Source organism: Macaca fascicularis, chromosome 2 (assembly GCF_037993035.2).
Source record: "Macaca fascicularis isolate 582-1 chromosome 2, T2T-MFA8v1.1".
NCBI classification, from domain to species: Eukaryota; Metazoa; Chordata; class Mammalia; order Primates; family Cercopithecidae; genus Macaca; species Macaca fascicularis.
This window is the reverse complement of record NC_088376.1, coordinates 63397331-63415493: the sequence shown is the minus strand read 5'-3', so window position 1 is coordinate 63415493 and position 18163 is coordinate 63397331. Positions and strand designations below refer to the sequence as shown.

The following is an 18163-nucleotide window of genomic DNA, read 5'->3' as shown; positions in this document are numbered from 1 at the left end:
GCAGCTCAACTGTCCTCTTCCCCACCATTTTTTTGGGTGGCTGAGAAACTTAATCACCTGAGTTTTAGGCTTATGGATTTGAAGCATGTACTCCTGCATTTGAGTATTAGTTCTCCCATCCCACCTTCCCAGGAAAACATTATCTTTTGTAGAGTATGTTAATCACGGTCCACAAAACCAATTATGTCAGGCTGACTGCCACCACTTAGGCCACCATTGTTTTTGTAGGCTCCTGTGGTTCTCCACACCATCCTAGCCTCCTCAATCCCCAAATTCATGCTGGGCTACAGAAATCTTGAATCTTTGGCAGGGTTGGGAACCCACGGGCCTCTGAAGCAGACTCCCTGGAGGCACCAATATAACCCTTCCCTTTTGGCGTCATAGTTTTCCCCCACCAGGACCCGAGTCATCTCTACTTTGGGGCAAACATAATTCTTTCTGCTTCTCTGAAGCATTCGGCCTCTTCCTTAAAATATTGTTTTTCTACATGGGCTCAGGCTTTTTGGGAAACAACAGCCAGTAAGTCTAGTGTGAGGTTCTTCTGTTTTCTTGCTACATACATAACTGTTTTGAGGTAAGAAAGCACACAGGGGAAAACAGGTGAAAAAAATTGTAGCTCAAAAACATTTTCATCCATATTAATTCAATTCCAGAAACAATTACGCTTTTTATAAAGACAACAATTTAATATACTACATTTACTGCTATAGAAAGATAATTCACAATATGTTGGGTTTTTTGTTTTGAGACAGGGTCTCACTCTTCTGCCCAGGCTGGAGTGCAGTGGTGTGATCATAACTCACTGCGGCCCTGATTTCCCAGGCTCAAGCAATCCTCCTGCCTCAGTCTCCCAAGTAGCTGGGACTACAGGTGTGAGCCACCACTCCGGCTAATTATTTTATTTTCGGTAGAGATGGGTTCTCACTCTGTGGCCCAGACTGCTCTCAAATTCCCGGGCTCAAGCAATTCTTCCACTTTGGCCTCCCAAAGCGTTGGAATTACACACATGGGCCACCACGCCTGTCCCACATGTTGTTGTGACAGGAAATTATAAAGATGTCTATCAGGATGACTCCAATGTTTAAACAGAAAATGTACATCAAGTCAAAACGAATATTTACCACCATGAAACAGTAGCTATCACTACAATTCACACTTCATAAGCAACCTTTTTAGGAGCTGAATTGGTGAAGCTATCTGAGATTGACTAAGGCCTCATTAATATTGCCTTACTTTCTGCTTTGTATCTTTAATATTTTCTGTAATTTACTGAATAAAAGCCTAGCACCTGAATGTACTGCAATATAAATATACAGTATATAGAGCCCATAGATTTTTTTTTTTCCTGGAATGCAGAGGTGCCATCTTGGCTCACTGCAACCTCTGCCTCCCAGGTTCAAGCGATTCTCCTGCCCCAGCCTCCAGACTAGCTGGGATTACAGGTGCCTGCCACCACGCCTGGCTAATTTTTTGTATTTTTAGTAGAGACGGGGTTTCACTATGTTGGCCAGTCTGGTCTTGAACTCCTGACCTCAGGTGATCCACCTGTCTTGGCCTCCCGAAAGTGCTGGGATTACGGGCGTGAGCCACTGCACCCGGTCTAGAGCCCGTATCTTTATTTAGCACATTAGTAAACAAAATGACTTTAGTTATCAGAAGTTAAGTAATTCAAACTTAAAGCTGTTGGAACTTTATTCTGAGCCTTGAGAGGAATGTGGCTACAGCCTGAGCCAAGCAGCAGGCATCTGCACCGTCTGCCTTTTGTTTCTGTAAATAATTAAAATCGGAGGAGCAAACCATACCAGAGATACAACCCCCTGAGATCACTACCCGTCCTCACGGAGTAACGAAGTACTCTTTCTTGGAATGTAGCAATCTGTAACCTACCAAATAGCTGTAAGTATGTACTGGTCTCTTACGGAAAATGAAATCCTGCTAAAATTTGTCTCTGGCCACCTAGGTGAAACCTTAACTTCTTCACTTTGGAATGCTGACCCCATTTGGAGCTGGTGTCTCCTGGGTGGCTACCCTCAAGCCTTACGCTGGAATAAACTCTTATCCTTAATCATATTTCCTGAACCTATTTAAGGTCGACAGGAGAGGGAAGCGGAGATGTCTTGAGATAAAGCTGAATAAAGTTTCTCAAGAAAAAAGGGAAAGGGACCTCTGAGCTGTAAGTTGTTTTCTAACTCTAGGGAGTTAGAGGTGAAGTAGGAACTTGAAGTTGGAAGTGCTGAGTTGGACAGCCCTCATCTCTAGGCAATACTTTAGTAAAGTGGAAAAACGGGAGAAGACGACGAAGGCTAGGGAGAGATGCACCCAACCCAGTCCCGGGTTTCCCACTCGCTCTCGGAGTTGGGTACAAAGAGTGTTCCAAAACCCCTTCTCCTGTGCTCAGCCCAGTGCTCCGGTGGGTCAGGTCTCCGGAACGCGTAAACAAAAGCAAACAGCTGAGCGGCGGAGGGCGCTGGCGACAGGTGTGGGTGTGCCCTGAGGATGCGTGGCGACTTCCCGGAGCAGCGGGTCTGTGAGGCAACGATGGAAGACACTGCATTCCACAGCATAGCAGCACGCCCTGCCCTGAATGGCTCCAAGTAAAAGACAGTTCCCCAGAAGCCGTCGGCCGCCGGCGATTCGCCTCCTCCCGCGCCAGACCCCGCCTCTCCCCCAGACTACCGGTGCCATCCAGATGCCCCAGGCGGGACCCCAGCTCACGAAGCCCACTGGCCGAAGCTCCCCACAGGCTAGAGAGCCGCTCCTTCGAGGCCAAACGTCCGAGAGGCGGCCTGCGCCTAGCACGCAGGCGTGGAAAGCTAGGCGCCAGCCTCGATCTGACCGCCGCCACCTGCCTCGGGCCGCGCCTTCCGCCGTTTACTTTCGAACGAGCCCAGCAATAGTTCCCATTGGCCGATGCCGCGCAGTTGAAAGCTGCCTGCAGACTGCGCCTGCGCCGCGAGGCTCCGGGCGGCCCCGCCCGGCCTGGGCACCTGAAGCCCTTCGGGGCGGAGGAGGGCGGGGACTCGGGGCGACTCTCAGCATCAGCCAGGAGCCGGTGGCTCTCTGTTTCGGCGCTGTGGAGTCGCCTACTCCGCCTCCTCCCCGCGGTGAGTCTAAGGACCTTTACGGATCCGAGAAGGTGGCTCTGAGTCCTTTTTCTTTTCCTGTAGCACAGGCTGGTGTTCCAGTGTGTTTGCTGGGGAGTCCTGGGGGCGTGACGATGGAGGGAGTGGCTTGGGACCTGCATTCATTCCTACTTGTCCCACACTGGAGTTTGGGGAACCATTCTCCCGTCTCTCCACTGTGGAGCTGCGTTCCTGTGAGGGAGGAGGCGCTCTGTGGTGGCCAGGGTGAGCTGGGCCAGGCCGAGTCGGTCAGCCCCGCGGGGCTTGGGGTCGGGCCCTTGCGGAGGCGGAGGCGCTTTAGGAGGGAGGCCTGGGAGAGTGGAGCTTTCAGAGGGGGAGGGGAAGAGTACTGCCATTTTGAGCCCCTTTGTGGGAGGTGCTCGTAGGACTTAGGTGGGATAGGTGCAGTTACCCATTTTACAGATGTGAAGCCTCACTTTTGAGAGGTATTTGATAATACTGACTCAGGTACCACAGCATTGAAATGGCAGAACAGAGAGATGAGCAAACTATACTAAATCAGTTACAATTTTGAGCTGGCAAAGTATTTTACTCCCATGGATGCTTTTGTCTTGCAGTTAATTTTAAGCACTCTAAATGACCTTGTGAATGTTTTTTCTGCCATCGCCGTTGGTGGGTCATATTGTCGAGAGCTCATAAGCTACTTGACGTTGTAAAGAGGTCCTTTGTGACCATCTGTTTGGTCAGAGTTCGGATTTTCAAGGAACAAGCGATACCTCTACTGCAGCTCCAGCAACTGTGTTGGTGTTTGTGACTTTTAGGAAAACACAGTGAAGCATAGTGAAGATAAACATCAAAGACAGTGAACTAACAACCATTTTAATGACATGAGACAATAAATTGAAAGCATTAAGGATAACATTATTTTAATTTTAGAATAAGAATAAAAGATTCTGGAGGAGTTGGAGAGAGTGTATTCAGTCCCCAAACCAGGAGATCAACAAAGTAGGTAAGTTCTGGGAGATTAAGTAAATATGAAAAACATTTTAACTGAGTTTTTACAGAGTGTATCATTTAAACTATAAAGTGAAATTTAGAAGTCTTTTGAAAAAACATTATGTTGATGGTGTATCAAATTCCAACCATCTTACCGAAGGAGCGGAGCATAAAGTGAAAAATAAACAGCTTCCTTTTCCGATCTGTACCTTAAAGGTAGTCACTCAACTCTTTCGTACATCCTTCTAGAAATTTTACAAGAATGTGTACATCTCAAAACACATGCAAAGCTGTTATTTTAGACATACAGATCTGCAGAACTACACAAAACTGCAAATTAAGTTACCTGGATACTTCTTCACTATGCATTCATATATTGGTCTTTTTAAATGAGTAAGTAGCTATTTAATCTGGCAAGGTGAAATTTTGATTTTAGGTAATGTTAGTTTTGACATTGCCTTTCACCAAACACGTTGATGAATATTTCCCACCAGATATATTTTTACTTTGAAAAGTATAACAAAAGTAATTAAAGCCTTAACTTCTCAAGTCAGTTCCTGGTTAAATTGAATTAATAGTCTTTTTTTGTTTTGTTTTTAGTTTTTTTATTTTTTAGTTTAGGAAAACAGGTTGATATCAAAATGAAATAAAATAGTACAGATGGACAAAGAGAGTTAAAATCAGCTGACCATAGGATTTTTTTTTTAATTTGAAAAAGTTAAGGTGATCTCTCATTATTTTTGTATATTTATATGTGGCAGAATTATTTTTAAAAATCTTCTCAAACTTTCCGCAACAGTGTTAAAAAAAAAAATCTTATATGTGTATATAAATGATGAAGTTGTAGTTATTTCTTAAGTAAGTCTTCGATTGCATGAAATGTATTTCTTCTTTATCAGTTAGGGCCACAAAGATGTGAGCCCCAATTTGGGTGGTGGCACCACTTGAATTTTTCTATACTTAAAGCTGACTCACTAGAAGTCATGGGGCAAGTCATCGAATTCTATAATGTAGTAAAAATATTTTCGTTTCAGAGGCTGTGAAATGTAATGAATGTTTTACAACTGTTCATGTTTAGAGTTGAAAGGCAGGAAAGCATTAGTGAATTAAAGCTTAAAAACTGGTTTACACAAGAGAATGGGTAATAATATTTTTGGTGCTATTTTATCATCTGTTATACTATCTATTACCTAATATGCCAGTTAGACATCAGGGAGGCTCCCTAGTGAATTGGTCCTCTGGAGAAAGACTTAATAAAAAGTGTGGAAATTCAGAAATGTATTTGTTTTGACACTTAAACACAAGACGTTAGTGAAATAATTTGTCAGTAGAGTGATTTAGCCTCAGATTTCTTTCTGAGAAGATTCATTTTTTCATATTTATATTTCTTGGTGACTTTTAAAAGAGAAGCAGGAAATCTTGAGGTATTGGTTTCTACATGAGCTTAGTACTCACTAGAGGAAAATACATTTTACATGGATTATTTTACTTTTTTGCTTTTTAAAAACATACAGTAGTATAAATTGATTCAAATTCATTTAGCAAAAGAAAGACTGGATAATAGGCAAGACACTTGAACATTTTTTTTAATTGTGTAAAATATACTAAACATAAAATTTACCATTTTAATATTTTTAAGTATACAGTTTGGTGGTATTAAATACATTCAGATTGTTTTGTAATTATCACCACCAACTATCTCCGTAACTTTTTCATCTTCCCAAACTGAAACTGTGTACCCATTAAACCAGCAGTCCTCAACATTTTTGGTACCAGGGACCAGTCTCGAGGAAGACAATTTTTCCATGGACAGGTGCGGGTGGGTGGTACATGGTTTTGGGATAAAACTGTTCTACCGCACATCATCAGGCATTAGATTCTCACAATGAGCTACAACCTAGTTCCCTCGCGTGCGCAGTTCACGGTAGGGTTCACACTCTTATGAGAATCTAATGCTGCCACTGATCTGGCAGGAGGCTTTGCTCAGGCGGGCTTGCCGGCCGCCATGGCGGGGGTGCAGGGTGGGTAGGGAGGGTTGGGGACCCTTGCATTAAATAAATGATAACTCTACGTCTTCCCTGCTCTCAAGCCCTGGCAACTACCATTCTACTTTCTGTCTTTGAGGACTGCTTATTGGTTTTAATATTATATATGCTTTTTTCACATATCATGTGAATGTAAATTTTTTTTCCATTGAACTAATTGAGTGAATTATATTAATAGATTTTTTGTTATTGAATTAACTTTATATTTCTGGGAAGAACCTTATTTAGTCATGGTGCAGTGTTTTTTAAAATGTACTCCTGTATTTGTTTTTGCTAACATTATATTTAGAATTTTACATAAGTGTCCATTTTTGAAATTAGTCCATTTTTAGTTTGTATTGTCTCAAGTTTTGGAATCATGTTATACTGTCTTCAAAACATTTAGCAAACTTTTCATATTTGTATTCTGGAACAGTTGAGTAGGGCCTAGTCCACACTCAAGGGAGAGATTTCAAGAGTATCCAGGAAGTGCAGGTCATTGGGGGCCATTTTAGAGGCTGCCTATCACAGATAGCTAATGGCTTGTTTATTTACTTAAATAACTAACTCTTAGACTGGTCATGGTGACTCACAGCTATAATCCCAGCCCTTTGGGAGGCTGAGGGGGGAGGATCTCTTGAGGCCAGGAATTTGAGACCAGCCTGGGCAACATAGTGAGACCCTATCTCTACAAAGCATAAAAACATTAGGCACGTGTGTTGACATGTGCCTATCAGCTACTTGGGAGGCTGAGCTGGGAAGATTGTTTGAGCCTGGGAAGTTGAGGCTGCAGTGAGCCATGGTCTCACCACTGCATTCCAGCCCTGGTGACAGAGCAAGTCTCAGTCTCAAAAAGAGCCATCTCTTGGGTTTATCAGTTCTAGCATTTTTATTTTTTATTTTTTTGAGACATAGTCTTGCTCTGTCACTCAGACTGGATTGCAATGGCATGATCTCAACTCACTGCAACCTCTGCCTCCCGGGTTCAAGCGATTCTCCTGCCTCAGCCTCCTGAGTAGCTGGGATTATAGGCACCTGCCACCCTGCCCAGCTAATTTTTGTATTTTTAGTAGAGATGGGGTTTTGCCATGTTGGCCAGGCTGGTCTCGAACTCCTGACTTCAGGTGATCTGCCTGCCTCGGCCTCCCAAAGTGCTGGGATTATAGGTGTCAGCCACAGCGCCCAGCCAGTTCTAGCAATTTAAGTTTTCTAGTTCATTATCATCTTCCATTTATCTTTATTATTATTTTGTCTTTTGAGACAAGGTGTGGCTCTGTAGTCTAGGCTGGAATGCAGTGGAATGACCATGGCTCATGGCTCACTGCAGCCTGGACCTCCCAGGCTCGAGCAATCCTCCCTCCTCAGCCTCCTGAGTAGCTGGGACTAACAGGCATGCGACACCATGCTTAGCTAAGTTTTTTATTTTTTATAGAGATGGGGTTTCAGTGTGTTGCCAGGGCTGGTCTCAAACTGCTGGGCTCAAGTGATCCTCCCACCTTGGCCTTCCAAAGTGCTGGGATTACAGGTGTGAGCCATCACACCAGGCTTATCTTTATTCTTTTTTTTCCACTTTTCCTTGTTTTTTTTCCCTCTTTTTTTAAGTTGAATTATTTTATATTCCTTTTGGTTTGGTAAGGAAAGTGTATGGTGTCAACTCTGCCCATGTAGTGTTTTTTAGCTCTGTAGATTTTACTGAAGAGTATTTCTGTTGTTTCACATGAATAAATTATGTGTTGACTGTGTACAGAATTCTCAGCTCATATCCCTTTCCTTCTAGACCTTGTGGACATTGCTACATTGTGTTCTAGCATTCCTTGTTGCTGGTGATGTTCTGGTTATTTCCTGCTGTGTAACAAATATCTGAAAGCTTGGCTGGCCAGATGTTCAAGATGTCTTTTTCACTCATGTGTCTGGCAACTCCTTGCCCTTCTGTTTGGCCTGTCTCTTCAGCAAAGTAGCCTGGACTTCTTACATAGCAGTTTGTGGCTCAGAGGCAGCGACCTGCCAAGCTAGTTAAGGGCTATACCTAGAACTCACCACAGCACTTATACTGTATCTTCTTGGTCAGAGCAGTCACATGGCCCACACATACTCTAATAGGGGGAGAATAGATTTCAACTCTTCATGTGCAGGGAGTAGAAGCAAAGCCACATTATAGGACAGCTCGTGTGGGAGGTAATTACTGTGGGCATTCCAATTTTAGAAATTCCAGTCTTTCAGAGGAGAATTCTGAGACCTTTGGTTTTGTTTTCCTTTTTTCATCCTTCTTTTCTATGTGGATACTTGCAGGATTCTCTTTCTTTCTTTAAAATTGTATTATATTTTTAATTGCTTAATAGTTAAAAGTGAAACCATAATTTATAATGAAAAACAGATTCTTACCCTCTAGAAGCAGTCACTTTTATCTTTTTTAACATTTCTTTTGGTATTTTCTTCTAAATTTCTAGATACTTATTTTTTTGTGGTTTCTTTATTTTTTAAGTATGTATTGACTTTCTTATAAGGAAAAATTAAGATTTAGTTCTTAAACTGTTTCCTTACTGTATTTTCCCCCTCAATATAATTTTGTTACTCTTTGGTAAAATCAGTATTTGATATTTACAATATTATGACTGTTACAGTGACAGCTGAGCCATATACTATAATATTAATCTTTCCTCTTTTCGTGATTCTATCATTTTTTTCCCTAAATTTAGTTACCTCTCAGTATGTTTCAGATACATGAAGCATTTCTATCAGTTCCATTTATTTACTTAAACATCTGTCTTCTGCACGCCTGTAATCCCAGCACTTTGGGAGGTCGAGGCAGGCAGATCATGAGGTCAGGAGATCAAGACCATCCTGGCTATCATGGTGAAACCCCGTGTCTACTAAAAATACAGAAAAATTAGCCAGGCGTGGTGGCGGGTGCCTGTAGTCCCAGCTACTTGGGAAGCTGAGGCAGGAGAATGGCATGAACCCAGGAGGCGGAGCTTGCAGTGAGCGGAGATTGCGTCACTGCACTCCAGCCTGGGCGACAGAGCGAGACTCCATTTCAAAAAACAAAAAAGAGATCTGTCTTCTGGATCTGCCTTCCTCTTCTAGAGTGACTCTTCTCTAGGCTTTCACAGTTGTCCTGGAATTTATTTCACCATTATGCTGGTGAACATTCTTGCTTTTCTTTTCTCCCTGCAGTAGCGTCTTTAGAAAGAGTTGGCAGAAGGTTGTTCATTTTTGAGATCTTACGTTGTCAAACTGTCTTTATATAAAAATTTATTGTTTTTTTTTCTATGTATAGAATTTTATTTTCCATTTTGGAAGCTATTTTTTTTTTTTCTGAGAATATCAAAGGCATTACTCCATTGTCTTATTGTTTCCAGTGTTACTGATGTTTTTACTGTTTGGAAACCTACATACAGCATAGCTAAATCCAAGGTGTTCATCCTAGATTAATTTTTGCTCTTTTTCTTCCTTCCAGAAGTCTAGACTGGTTGTGGGAAATTTCTGCTGCATAAAATTTCATACTGGTTTCTGAAAGAACTAGCCTGTAAGCATGGTAGCCACCTTTTTTTTTTAAAAGAAAAAAAAAGGGTCTTGCTCTGTTGCCTAGGCTGGAGTGCAGTGGCAGTCGTGGCTCACTGCAGCCTCAACTTCTTGGGCTCAAGTGATCCTCCTGCCTCAGTTTCCCGAGTAGCTGGGACTATAGGCATGTATAACTGTGCCTGACTAATGTTTAATTTTTTGTAGAGATAGGGTCTCACGGTGTTGCCCAGGTTGGTCTTGAACTCCTGGCTTCGAGTGATCTTGCCACCTCTGCCTCCCAAAGTGCTGGAATTACAGGCGTGAACCACTGCACCTGGCCCACCTATATAGTTAGTGTACTTCTCAGGCAGCAACCAGAGTCAGAAAGTTCTTGACCTTACACAGTTATTTTTCAGTTCTAGTTTCTCTTCAATTTGTTGCCTAAAATTAGTTTTTAATAAATAAACCAGTGAGAAAAGGGTAGTCCGAGAATAGATTTTGACTTCTGTGATCTGTAAGTTATCTACAAATTTTTGTCTAAAAAGTATTATTAAAAATTTTACATATGATAGCAGTAACTTTGAGACCAACCATGATTTTTGCCTCCTTTTTTTTTTTTTGAGACAGAGTCTTGCTCTGTTGCCCAGGCTGGAGTGCAGTGGCGCCATCTCATGCCTCAGCTTCCAGAGTAGCTGGGATTATAGGGATTACAGATGTGCGCCACCATGCCTGGCTAATTTTTGTGTTTTTAGCAGATACAGGGTTTCACCATGTTGGCCAGGCTGGTCTCGAACTCCTGGCCTCAAGTGATCCACCTGTTTTGGCCTGCTTCCATTTTATATAAGCTTAGGATTTGCTTTACAATGTCGTGAATATTTTCATTTTAAAGAAGTTGAGCTTTTGGGCCCCTAAATGCATTATCAGAGTTGTTCCCTAGCTTTTTGCAAGCATAGAATAGGGGTTTGGGGAGAAAAGTTAGATTCTGTTTTAGGACTAGTTTTGCTACTTAAACAATTGAATAGCTCCAATAATATTAAATGTAGATTAAATGTATGTCCACTGCTCAAATTTTATTTCCTACAAAGTGTTATTCTGTTTATTCCTTCAATGTGAATTCTGACATCACTGAAATACTCTGAAAAACACATTTGTTTTTCTTGGGTGGTTTCTGTATGAGTTCAGAGATTTCTGTAGGTGTAAAGTTGTAAAGTCTTGCCAACATGTACTCACTTGAATTCATCTGCAAGTGAATGTCATCTTTACTGTTGCTCAATTACTTTAGTTTGTTGGAATGCTTCATCGTTCAAGCTTAGTCTCTGTTTGACACACTTTGGCTCATTCAGGGTCTGTCAGTCTGAATGGAGTATTTTCTGATAGATTTTCCTTTTACACCTTTTCCTAAGCAGAGATTTTGCTATTAAAAAAAAAAAGCAAAAAAAAAAAAAAAAAAAACAAAACAAAGTCCCGAAACAAAAATCTGTATTATCACAGGTGTCTGAAAAGGCATTTGTTCATTGAACCAATAACAAGTAAATGCCTGCTGTGTTAAAAGTTGTGCCTAAATTGCAGGAATATAACCATAGTTTAGACACAATTCCTGCCCTTCTAGGAGGCCTACATTCTAATGTATACAGAAAAGTTACAAAATTCTTTTAAATAAAATCTTGTTAAAGTGCTATGAAGTAAAAGTGCAGTGTTTAATGAGAATAACAGGGGACCTAATCTGGGGCAAGGCATCCCAAGTTGAGCCCTGAAGAAAGAGTAAGAGTTTGACAGATAGTAAAGATAAGGAGCCAAGTTTGCATTTTATTAGAAATGCAGTTACTTTTAGATGCTATTTTCACAGATTTTTAATCTTAAAAGTTAGTTTTATGGCATGTGATTTGGTAACCTTTATATTTTATGTGAATGGCACTGGGGTGTCTTTTTTTTTTTTTTTTGAGACGGAGTTTTGCTCTTGTTGCTCAGGCGAGTGCAATGGTGTAATCTTGGCTCACAGCAACCTCCGCCTCCCAGGTTCAAGAAATTCTCCTGCCTCAGCCTCCCAAGTAGCTGGGATTACAGGCATTTGCCACCACACCGGGCTAATTTTGTATTTTTAGTAGAGACGGAGTTTCTTCACGTTGGTCAGGCTGGTCTCAAACTCCTGACCTCAGGTGATCCATCCGCCTTGGCCTGCCAAAGTGCTGGGATTACAGGCATGAGCCACCGTGCCTAGCCATGGCACTTGGGTTTTTAAGTTTTGCCTAAGGTACTTTCAACAGTGGTGTAACTTGATTTTTCTCTATCAAGGGGTAAGCTAGTCTTCAGAATTGTGGCTTGCGTTGAGGGTAGATATAAAGGAAAACAGTAGGAGGTGATAGGGTGCAAAATGGTCAGACTTCTGTTACTGGAAATATCAGTAATAGCTTGCCAAGAGGTCAAGTTACTTGTGTCAGAGATGGTCTCTGAACTATTGCTGCATTTCTTTTTCTGTCTCAGAAATACTGATTGAGAGACTTTTTCATGAAGGAAAGATGACTAATGGTCTCCTTTTTGTTCTTTACCATTTAGTGCTCTAGTTTTTCACTTAAAAATTAAGGCAGTAATTCAGTTACCATAGTCAACTCTTATCTTTCAAACTGATTTTTATTATAAGGATTAATTCAAAATTTTTCTGCCTTCTAAATCTCCAAGTTAAAATTATTGCCTTAGAAATTTATACTGTGCTGATCCTGGGGTTTAAGCATACTTGTATTTTAATTCAAGAAGCTAAAAAATTTATGGTAGTAACAGTTACTATGGAGAAATTTGGTAACTTGCTTTAGAAACCATTGTTGAGCCAACTGGGACATGTTTCCTTCTTTTGTATTAAAGAATATACTTTTGCTAAGCCTAACTTGTTATAATAGAAATAGTCTTGTCTACTCATTATATGTGCTTGGTTTTGATTTTATCATCTTAAATGTTAAAATGTTGCCCAAAATAGGCCGGGTGCGGTGGCTCATGCCTGTAATCCCAGCACTTTGGGAGGCCGAGGCTGGCGGATCACGAGGTCAGGAGATCGAGACCATCCTGGCTAACACGGTGAAACCCTGTCTCTACTACAAATACAAAAAATTAGCTGGGCGTGGTGGCGGACGCCTGTGGTCCCAGCTGCTCGGGAGGCTGAGGCAGGAGAATGTCATGAACCTGGGAGGCAGAACTTGCAGTGAGCCAAGATCATGTCACTGCACTCCAGCCTGGGTGACAGAGCGAGACTCAGTCTCACAAAAAAAAAAGAAAAAAAAAGTTGCACAAAATAGTTGTAATCACTAAGTAGACTTTAACAGAACACTTTGAATTTTTGTCTTTATTAGATAGTATATTAGTCTGTTTTCATGCTGCCGATAAAGACATATCCGAGACTGGGTAATTTATAAGGAAAAAGAGGTTTAATGGACTCACAGTTCCACGTGTCTGGGGAGACCTCACAATCATGGCAGAACGTGAAAGGCACATCTCACATGGCGGCAGACAAGAAAAGAGAATGAGCCAAGGGAAAGGGGTTTCCTCTTAAAAAGCCATCAGATCTCTGATACCACAAGAACAGTATGGGGGAACTGCCCCGATGACTCAAGTTATCTACCACTGAGTCCCTCCCACAACATGTGGGAATTATGGGAGCTACAATTCAAGATGAGATTTGGGTGGGGACACAGCCAGACCATATCGCATAGCAACAAATTTAAATAACTTTAATTTGAAGCATTTTACTACAAATTAATGATAATCGCTTTGTTTGGGATGCTTTTGGTCCCTAAGGAATAAATTCTTAATTGTGATCAGTTATTCACCATATATACTAGGAATTGAATTACTCAGAAAGCTTCATTTTAAAAATACCTTGTTCTCTTTTAAAAGACAAGCAGTATAGTAACAATTTGGAGGTTAATGCCTAGAATGTTAAATAATATGTACAGGTGTCTCTATGTAAACTTAAAATAAGCTTTTCTCTTGACAGGAAATGCACAATTTTGAGGAAGAGTTAACTTGTCCCATATGTTACAGTATTTTTGAAGATCCTCGTGTACTGCCATGCTCTCATACATTTTGTAGAAATTGTTTGGAAAACATTCTTCAGGCATCTGGTAACTTTTACATATGGAGACCTTTACGAATTCCACTCAAGTGCCCTAATTGCAGAAGTATTATTGAAATTGCTCCAACTGGTATTGAATCTTTACCTGTTAATTTTGCATTAAGGGCTATTATTGAAAAATACCAGCAAGAAGACCATCCAGATATTGTCACCTGCCCTGAACATTACAGGCAACCATTAAATGTTTACTGTCTACTAGACAAAAAATTAGTTTGTGGTCATTGCCTTACCATAGGTCAACATCATGGTCATCCTATAGATGACCTTCAAAGTGCCTATTTCAAAGAAAAGGACACTCCTCAAAAACTGCTTGAACAGTTGACTGACACACACTGGACAGATCTTACCCATCTTATTGAAAAGCTGGAAGAACAAAAATCTCATTCTGAGAAGATGGTCCAAGGCGATAAGGAAGTCGTTCTCCAGTATTTTAAGGAGCTTAATGATACATTAGAACAGAAAAAAAAAAGTTTCCTAACAGCTCTCTGTGATGTTGGCAATCTAATTAATCAAGAATATACTCCACAAATTGAAAGAATGAAGGAAATAAGAGAGCAGCAGCTTGAATTAATGACACTGACAACATCTTTACAAGAAGAGTCTGCACTTAAATTTCTTGAAAAAGTTGATGATGTACGCCAGCGTGTAGAGATCTTGAAACAAAGACCACTTCCTGAGGTTCAACCTGTCGAGATTTATCCTCGAGTAAGCCAAATATTGAAAGAATGGAGCAGAACAGAAATTGGACAAATTAAGAACGTTCTCATTCCCAAAATGAAAATTTCTCCAAAAAGGATGCCATGTTCCTGGTCTGATAAGGATGAAAAGGAAATTGAATTTTTTAAAATTTTAAACATTGTTGTAGTTACATTAATTTCAGTGATACTGATGTCAATACTCTTTTTCAACCAACACATAATAACCTTTTTAAATGAAATCACTTTAATATGGTTTTCTGAAGCCTCTCTATCTGTTTACCAAAGTTTATCTAACAATCTGCATGAGGTAAAGAATATACTGTGTCACATTTTCTATTTGTTGACGGAATTCATGTGGAAAATAGTTTCTCATTGAAAATGTCAATCTGAATTGTTTAAATGGGCTCATTCTGTACACTGCTAAATGAAAAATAGGGTGGCAGCATGAATAAATAGCAAACTAAGCTTTATTAGTGCTGCAACTAATATAAACAAAGTTTATATTTGTTGCTTTTGGTTAACAATATGTCAAAGTTAGAAATATCTGAAATATTCAAATCTTTGGGAAAATCTAGTAACTAATTTGAAAAATACACTATCTCATTTTTATTGGCTTTATGAATGTTGACATAATGTTGCTGTGACATTTAAACATTCTTGTACCAATATTGTCTTTTACCATTATTATATACTGCAGTTAATTGGCTTTACAGTTCTTTATATATATAGCAAAATCCTGAAAGTACGTATACCTTTATTTTGATATGGCTTGAAGCTTTTGAATGGGTGAATAGGATGATAGAAAGGTTTTAAAATCAAGCAACAAAGTCTTAAAGTGATAAGGCATTGCTTAAAGATCTTTTGATCAAATATACCTGTGTTTTAAATAGTTTAAGAGCCCTAAATGTTTATCACCATTCACTCCAAATAAAGCTATTGCTTTTGGATAACTGTTCGGGAACAGTGGCTTTTTAAAAGAAATTTTCGAGACTGGGTCTCACTTTGTTGCCTAGGCTGGAGTGCAGTTGTCTGCATGACTCACTGCAGTTTCGACCACCCAGGCTCAATTGATCCTCCCGCCTCTGCCTCTGATGTAGCTGAGACAAGGCACACACCCCCATTCTTGGCTAATTAAAAACATTGTTTTTTGCAGAAATGAGGTTTTGCCATATTGCCCAGGTTGGTCTCAAAGTTCTGGACTCGAGATCTGCCCACCTTGGCCTCCCAAAGTGCTGGGATTACAGACATGAGCCACTGTACCTGGGGGCCAGCATTTTTAATACTTGTCATATTCTATGTTAGTGTAAATTTAAGATTGTATTTAACTTTTCTGCTGATCAAATCAGTTCTTGGATTAAAAACTCATTCTTACTAGAACAGAATCATGTTGGTAACTTGGTCTGCAACAGGTTTTGATGGCATCGTGGACTTTATTCATCTTTTTTATTAAAGTTCTAGGTGTATACATGTGTATACATGTGTACAACATGCAGGTTACATACGTATACATGTGCCATGTTGGTGTGCTGCACCCATTAACTCGTCATTTACATTAGGTGTATCTCCTAATGCTATCCCTCCCCCCAATATGCCCCAGTGTGTGATGTTCCCCTTCCTGTGTCCAAGTGATCTCATTGTTCAATTCCCACCTATGAGTGAGAATATGCAGTGTTTGGTTTTCAACTTTATTCATCTTAGCTCATTTAAATTGTCTACCACATTCCCTTAAGCTAATGCAAAAGTACCAATAACTTAATCTTATATTTGCTTTGCTTAAGAGGGCCTATTAAATCAAAGCCTTTTAGTTCCCTTTAACAGGGACTGGAGTTATGATGCATGTGTTATGACTTTTGGCCCACTGTTCATGCAACCCTAAGTGCAGGTTGATTTGCTTTCCAGAAATCCCAAAGGGGCTGCTCTTGGATCACTGAAGAAGAGCCTTATCTAGTTCAAAAAGACGTTTTGGGTCAGATTAGACAATGCTCCTGGCCCTACAGATTACACATAAACTATCATAAATAAATACAGCTTTTCAGGGAACTAGTCCTAAAAGTCTTATCTGCTGAGAACAAGTCTTAACACTAAGATGACGGTATTATATCAATTTATGATTAGTATCAGACTTACACCTAGCACAATTAACTATTGTGTGGGTAAAGAACATTTAAAGGGCATAGTAGAGGTAAGGAGACACATATTCAGGTAGAGATAAAAATACTAAGTTGCATTGATTACTTAAAATACTAGTCACACCATAAAAGTGCCCTGTAGTTTGAAAAACACATAAGCAATGAAATGTATGTTAGCCATTATGTGTTAAGCTACTTAATCTCTCATATCTGTGATGTGAATATTTTTAACCCCCACTTTTTGTAGATGAGGGAACTGACAAGTGACTTGCCCAAGGTCATATAGCTGTGGGAGAACCCATGCATTCTCTTTTCAGAGTTCATGCTATCACTCAACTTTAAAGAAGTAGGCCAAGATTAATGTTAATAAGGGTTTATAATCTATAAGAATAGCTAAAAACATAAGTATATATACCATTTTAGATTTGACATTATTTTGTATCTTGCTAATTTTTAGGAAGACTTCATTTTGTTAAGTATGCATATAGTTGAATATGAGTAACTGGTTCTTATACTGCTGTTTTGTATTTTTACCAGCAGGAAGATTGCAAAAGTTAATGTATATAAATCTTGAAATATTTCTAAGTTTTATGTATAACAAAATATATATTTTAATAAACACCTTTTGATATTTTATTTGCACTGTCTTAATGAGACTTCCAAACTCAGGAGTGGTAGCTATGGGATTTTCACATGGGTTCTGGGTACTTCTATTCTTTGAAACTTAGTACTGCAGGCTGGGTGTGGTGGCTCATGCCTGTAGTCCAGCACTTTGGGAGGCTGAGGCAGGCAGATCACTTGAGGCCAGGAGTTTGAGACCAGCTTGGCCAACATGGCAAAACCCCACTCTACCCAGAATACAAAAATTATCTGGGCACTGTGGTGTGCACCTGTAGTCCCAGCTACTCGTGGCTGAGGCACTTGAATTGCCTAAACCCATGAGGCGGGGTTGCAGTGAACCAAGATCTTGCCACAGCACTCCACCCTGGGTGATGGAGTGAAACTCTCAAAAAATCTGAGCTCTACTGCATTGGTTATGAAAACATAAAGTATTAAATTCTATTCTCCCACCAAATGAAAACACTTGAGATTATCATTATAGCATTTTAAACTTACTTTTCCCTTATATATTCTTTTTTTTTACTTTTCTTGAAAAAAATTTTAGAAAATGGCAGTTAATAAAAGGCACAAACAAATCAACAGGGACATACTAGTGGAAAACACAATATAAAACTAAAAGGCCATTGGCTTGTTTAACTGGTTAAAAGCACAAAATGTAACAGGCAGAAAGTCTGTTTCAAACAAATTAAAAAGCTATGTGTTTTTTAAATTCTCCCCAAATCAGATACATACACACCCACAAAAAGTGTGTGAAGGAAAGCTGTCATACACAAGAAGTTGTATCCTGAATTTTTCAAGGAAACATATTGAAATAGGAATTAACAGTCAGCAACAGATTAATAATTTTTAAAAATTGAGTCTTAAAATGCTACATGGCCCAAAGCTATACTATATAAAGTACTGCTAGGTACAGAAGAAAATGTCTGTACAGCTTTTAGCAAAACTGCTTTCTCAGCAAAGCAAATTAAAATAATGCAATCAGCAGATCAAG

General features: G+C 39.9%; 2 protein-coding genes across 3 annotated transcripts in view; both read left to right on the top strand.

Moving 5' to 3' along the window:
- Positions 1-2952: 2952 nt before the first annotated feature.
- TRIM59 (tripartite motif containing 59) lies at positions 2953-17187 on the top strand. 2 transcript variants are annotated; one of them, XM_065540130.1, is made up of 3 exons: positions 2953-3104; positions 4020-4092; positions 13587-17187. In XM_065540130.1, the coding sequence occupies exon 3, from the start codon at positions 13590-13592 to the stop codon at positions 14796-14798; it is 1209 nt and encodes a 402-aa protein (XP_065396202.1). In that variant the 5' UTR covers positions 2953-3104; positions 4020-4092; positions 13587-13589; the 3' UTR covers positions 14799-17187. The 2 variants fall into 2 exon arrangements, with proteins under 2 accessions (XP_065396202.1, XP_045242641.2); XM_045386706.3 differs by having other exon boundaries at positions 2953-3136.
- Positions 4019-18163, top strand: part of IFT80 (intraflagellar transport 80) — a 185640-nt gene continuing 171495 nt past the window's right edge. The window contains exon 1 of the mRNA XM_074031329.1: positions 4019-4092. The gene's annotated coding sequence lies outside the window, so the exon portion shown is untranslated. The remainder of the gene's footprint in view (positions 4093-18163) is intronic.

Excerpts from the sequence above, each read along its gene's own strand:
- TRIM59 (XM_065540130.1), top strand. The coding sequence starts at position 13,590 with ATGCACAATTTTGAGGAAGAGTTAACTTGTCCCATATGTTACAGTATT.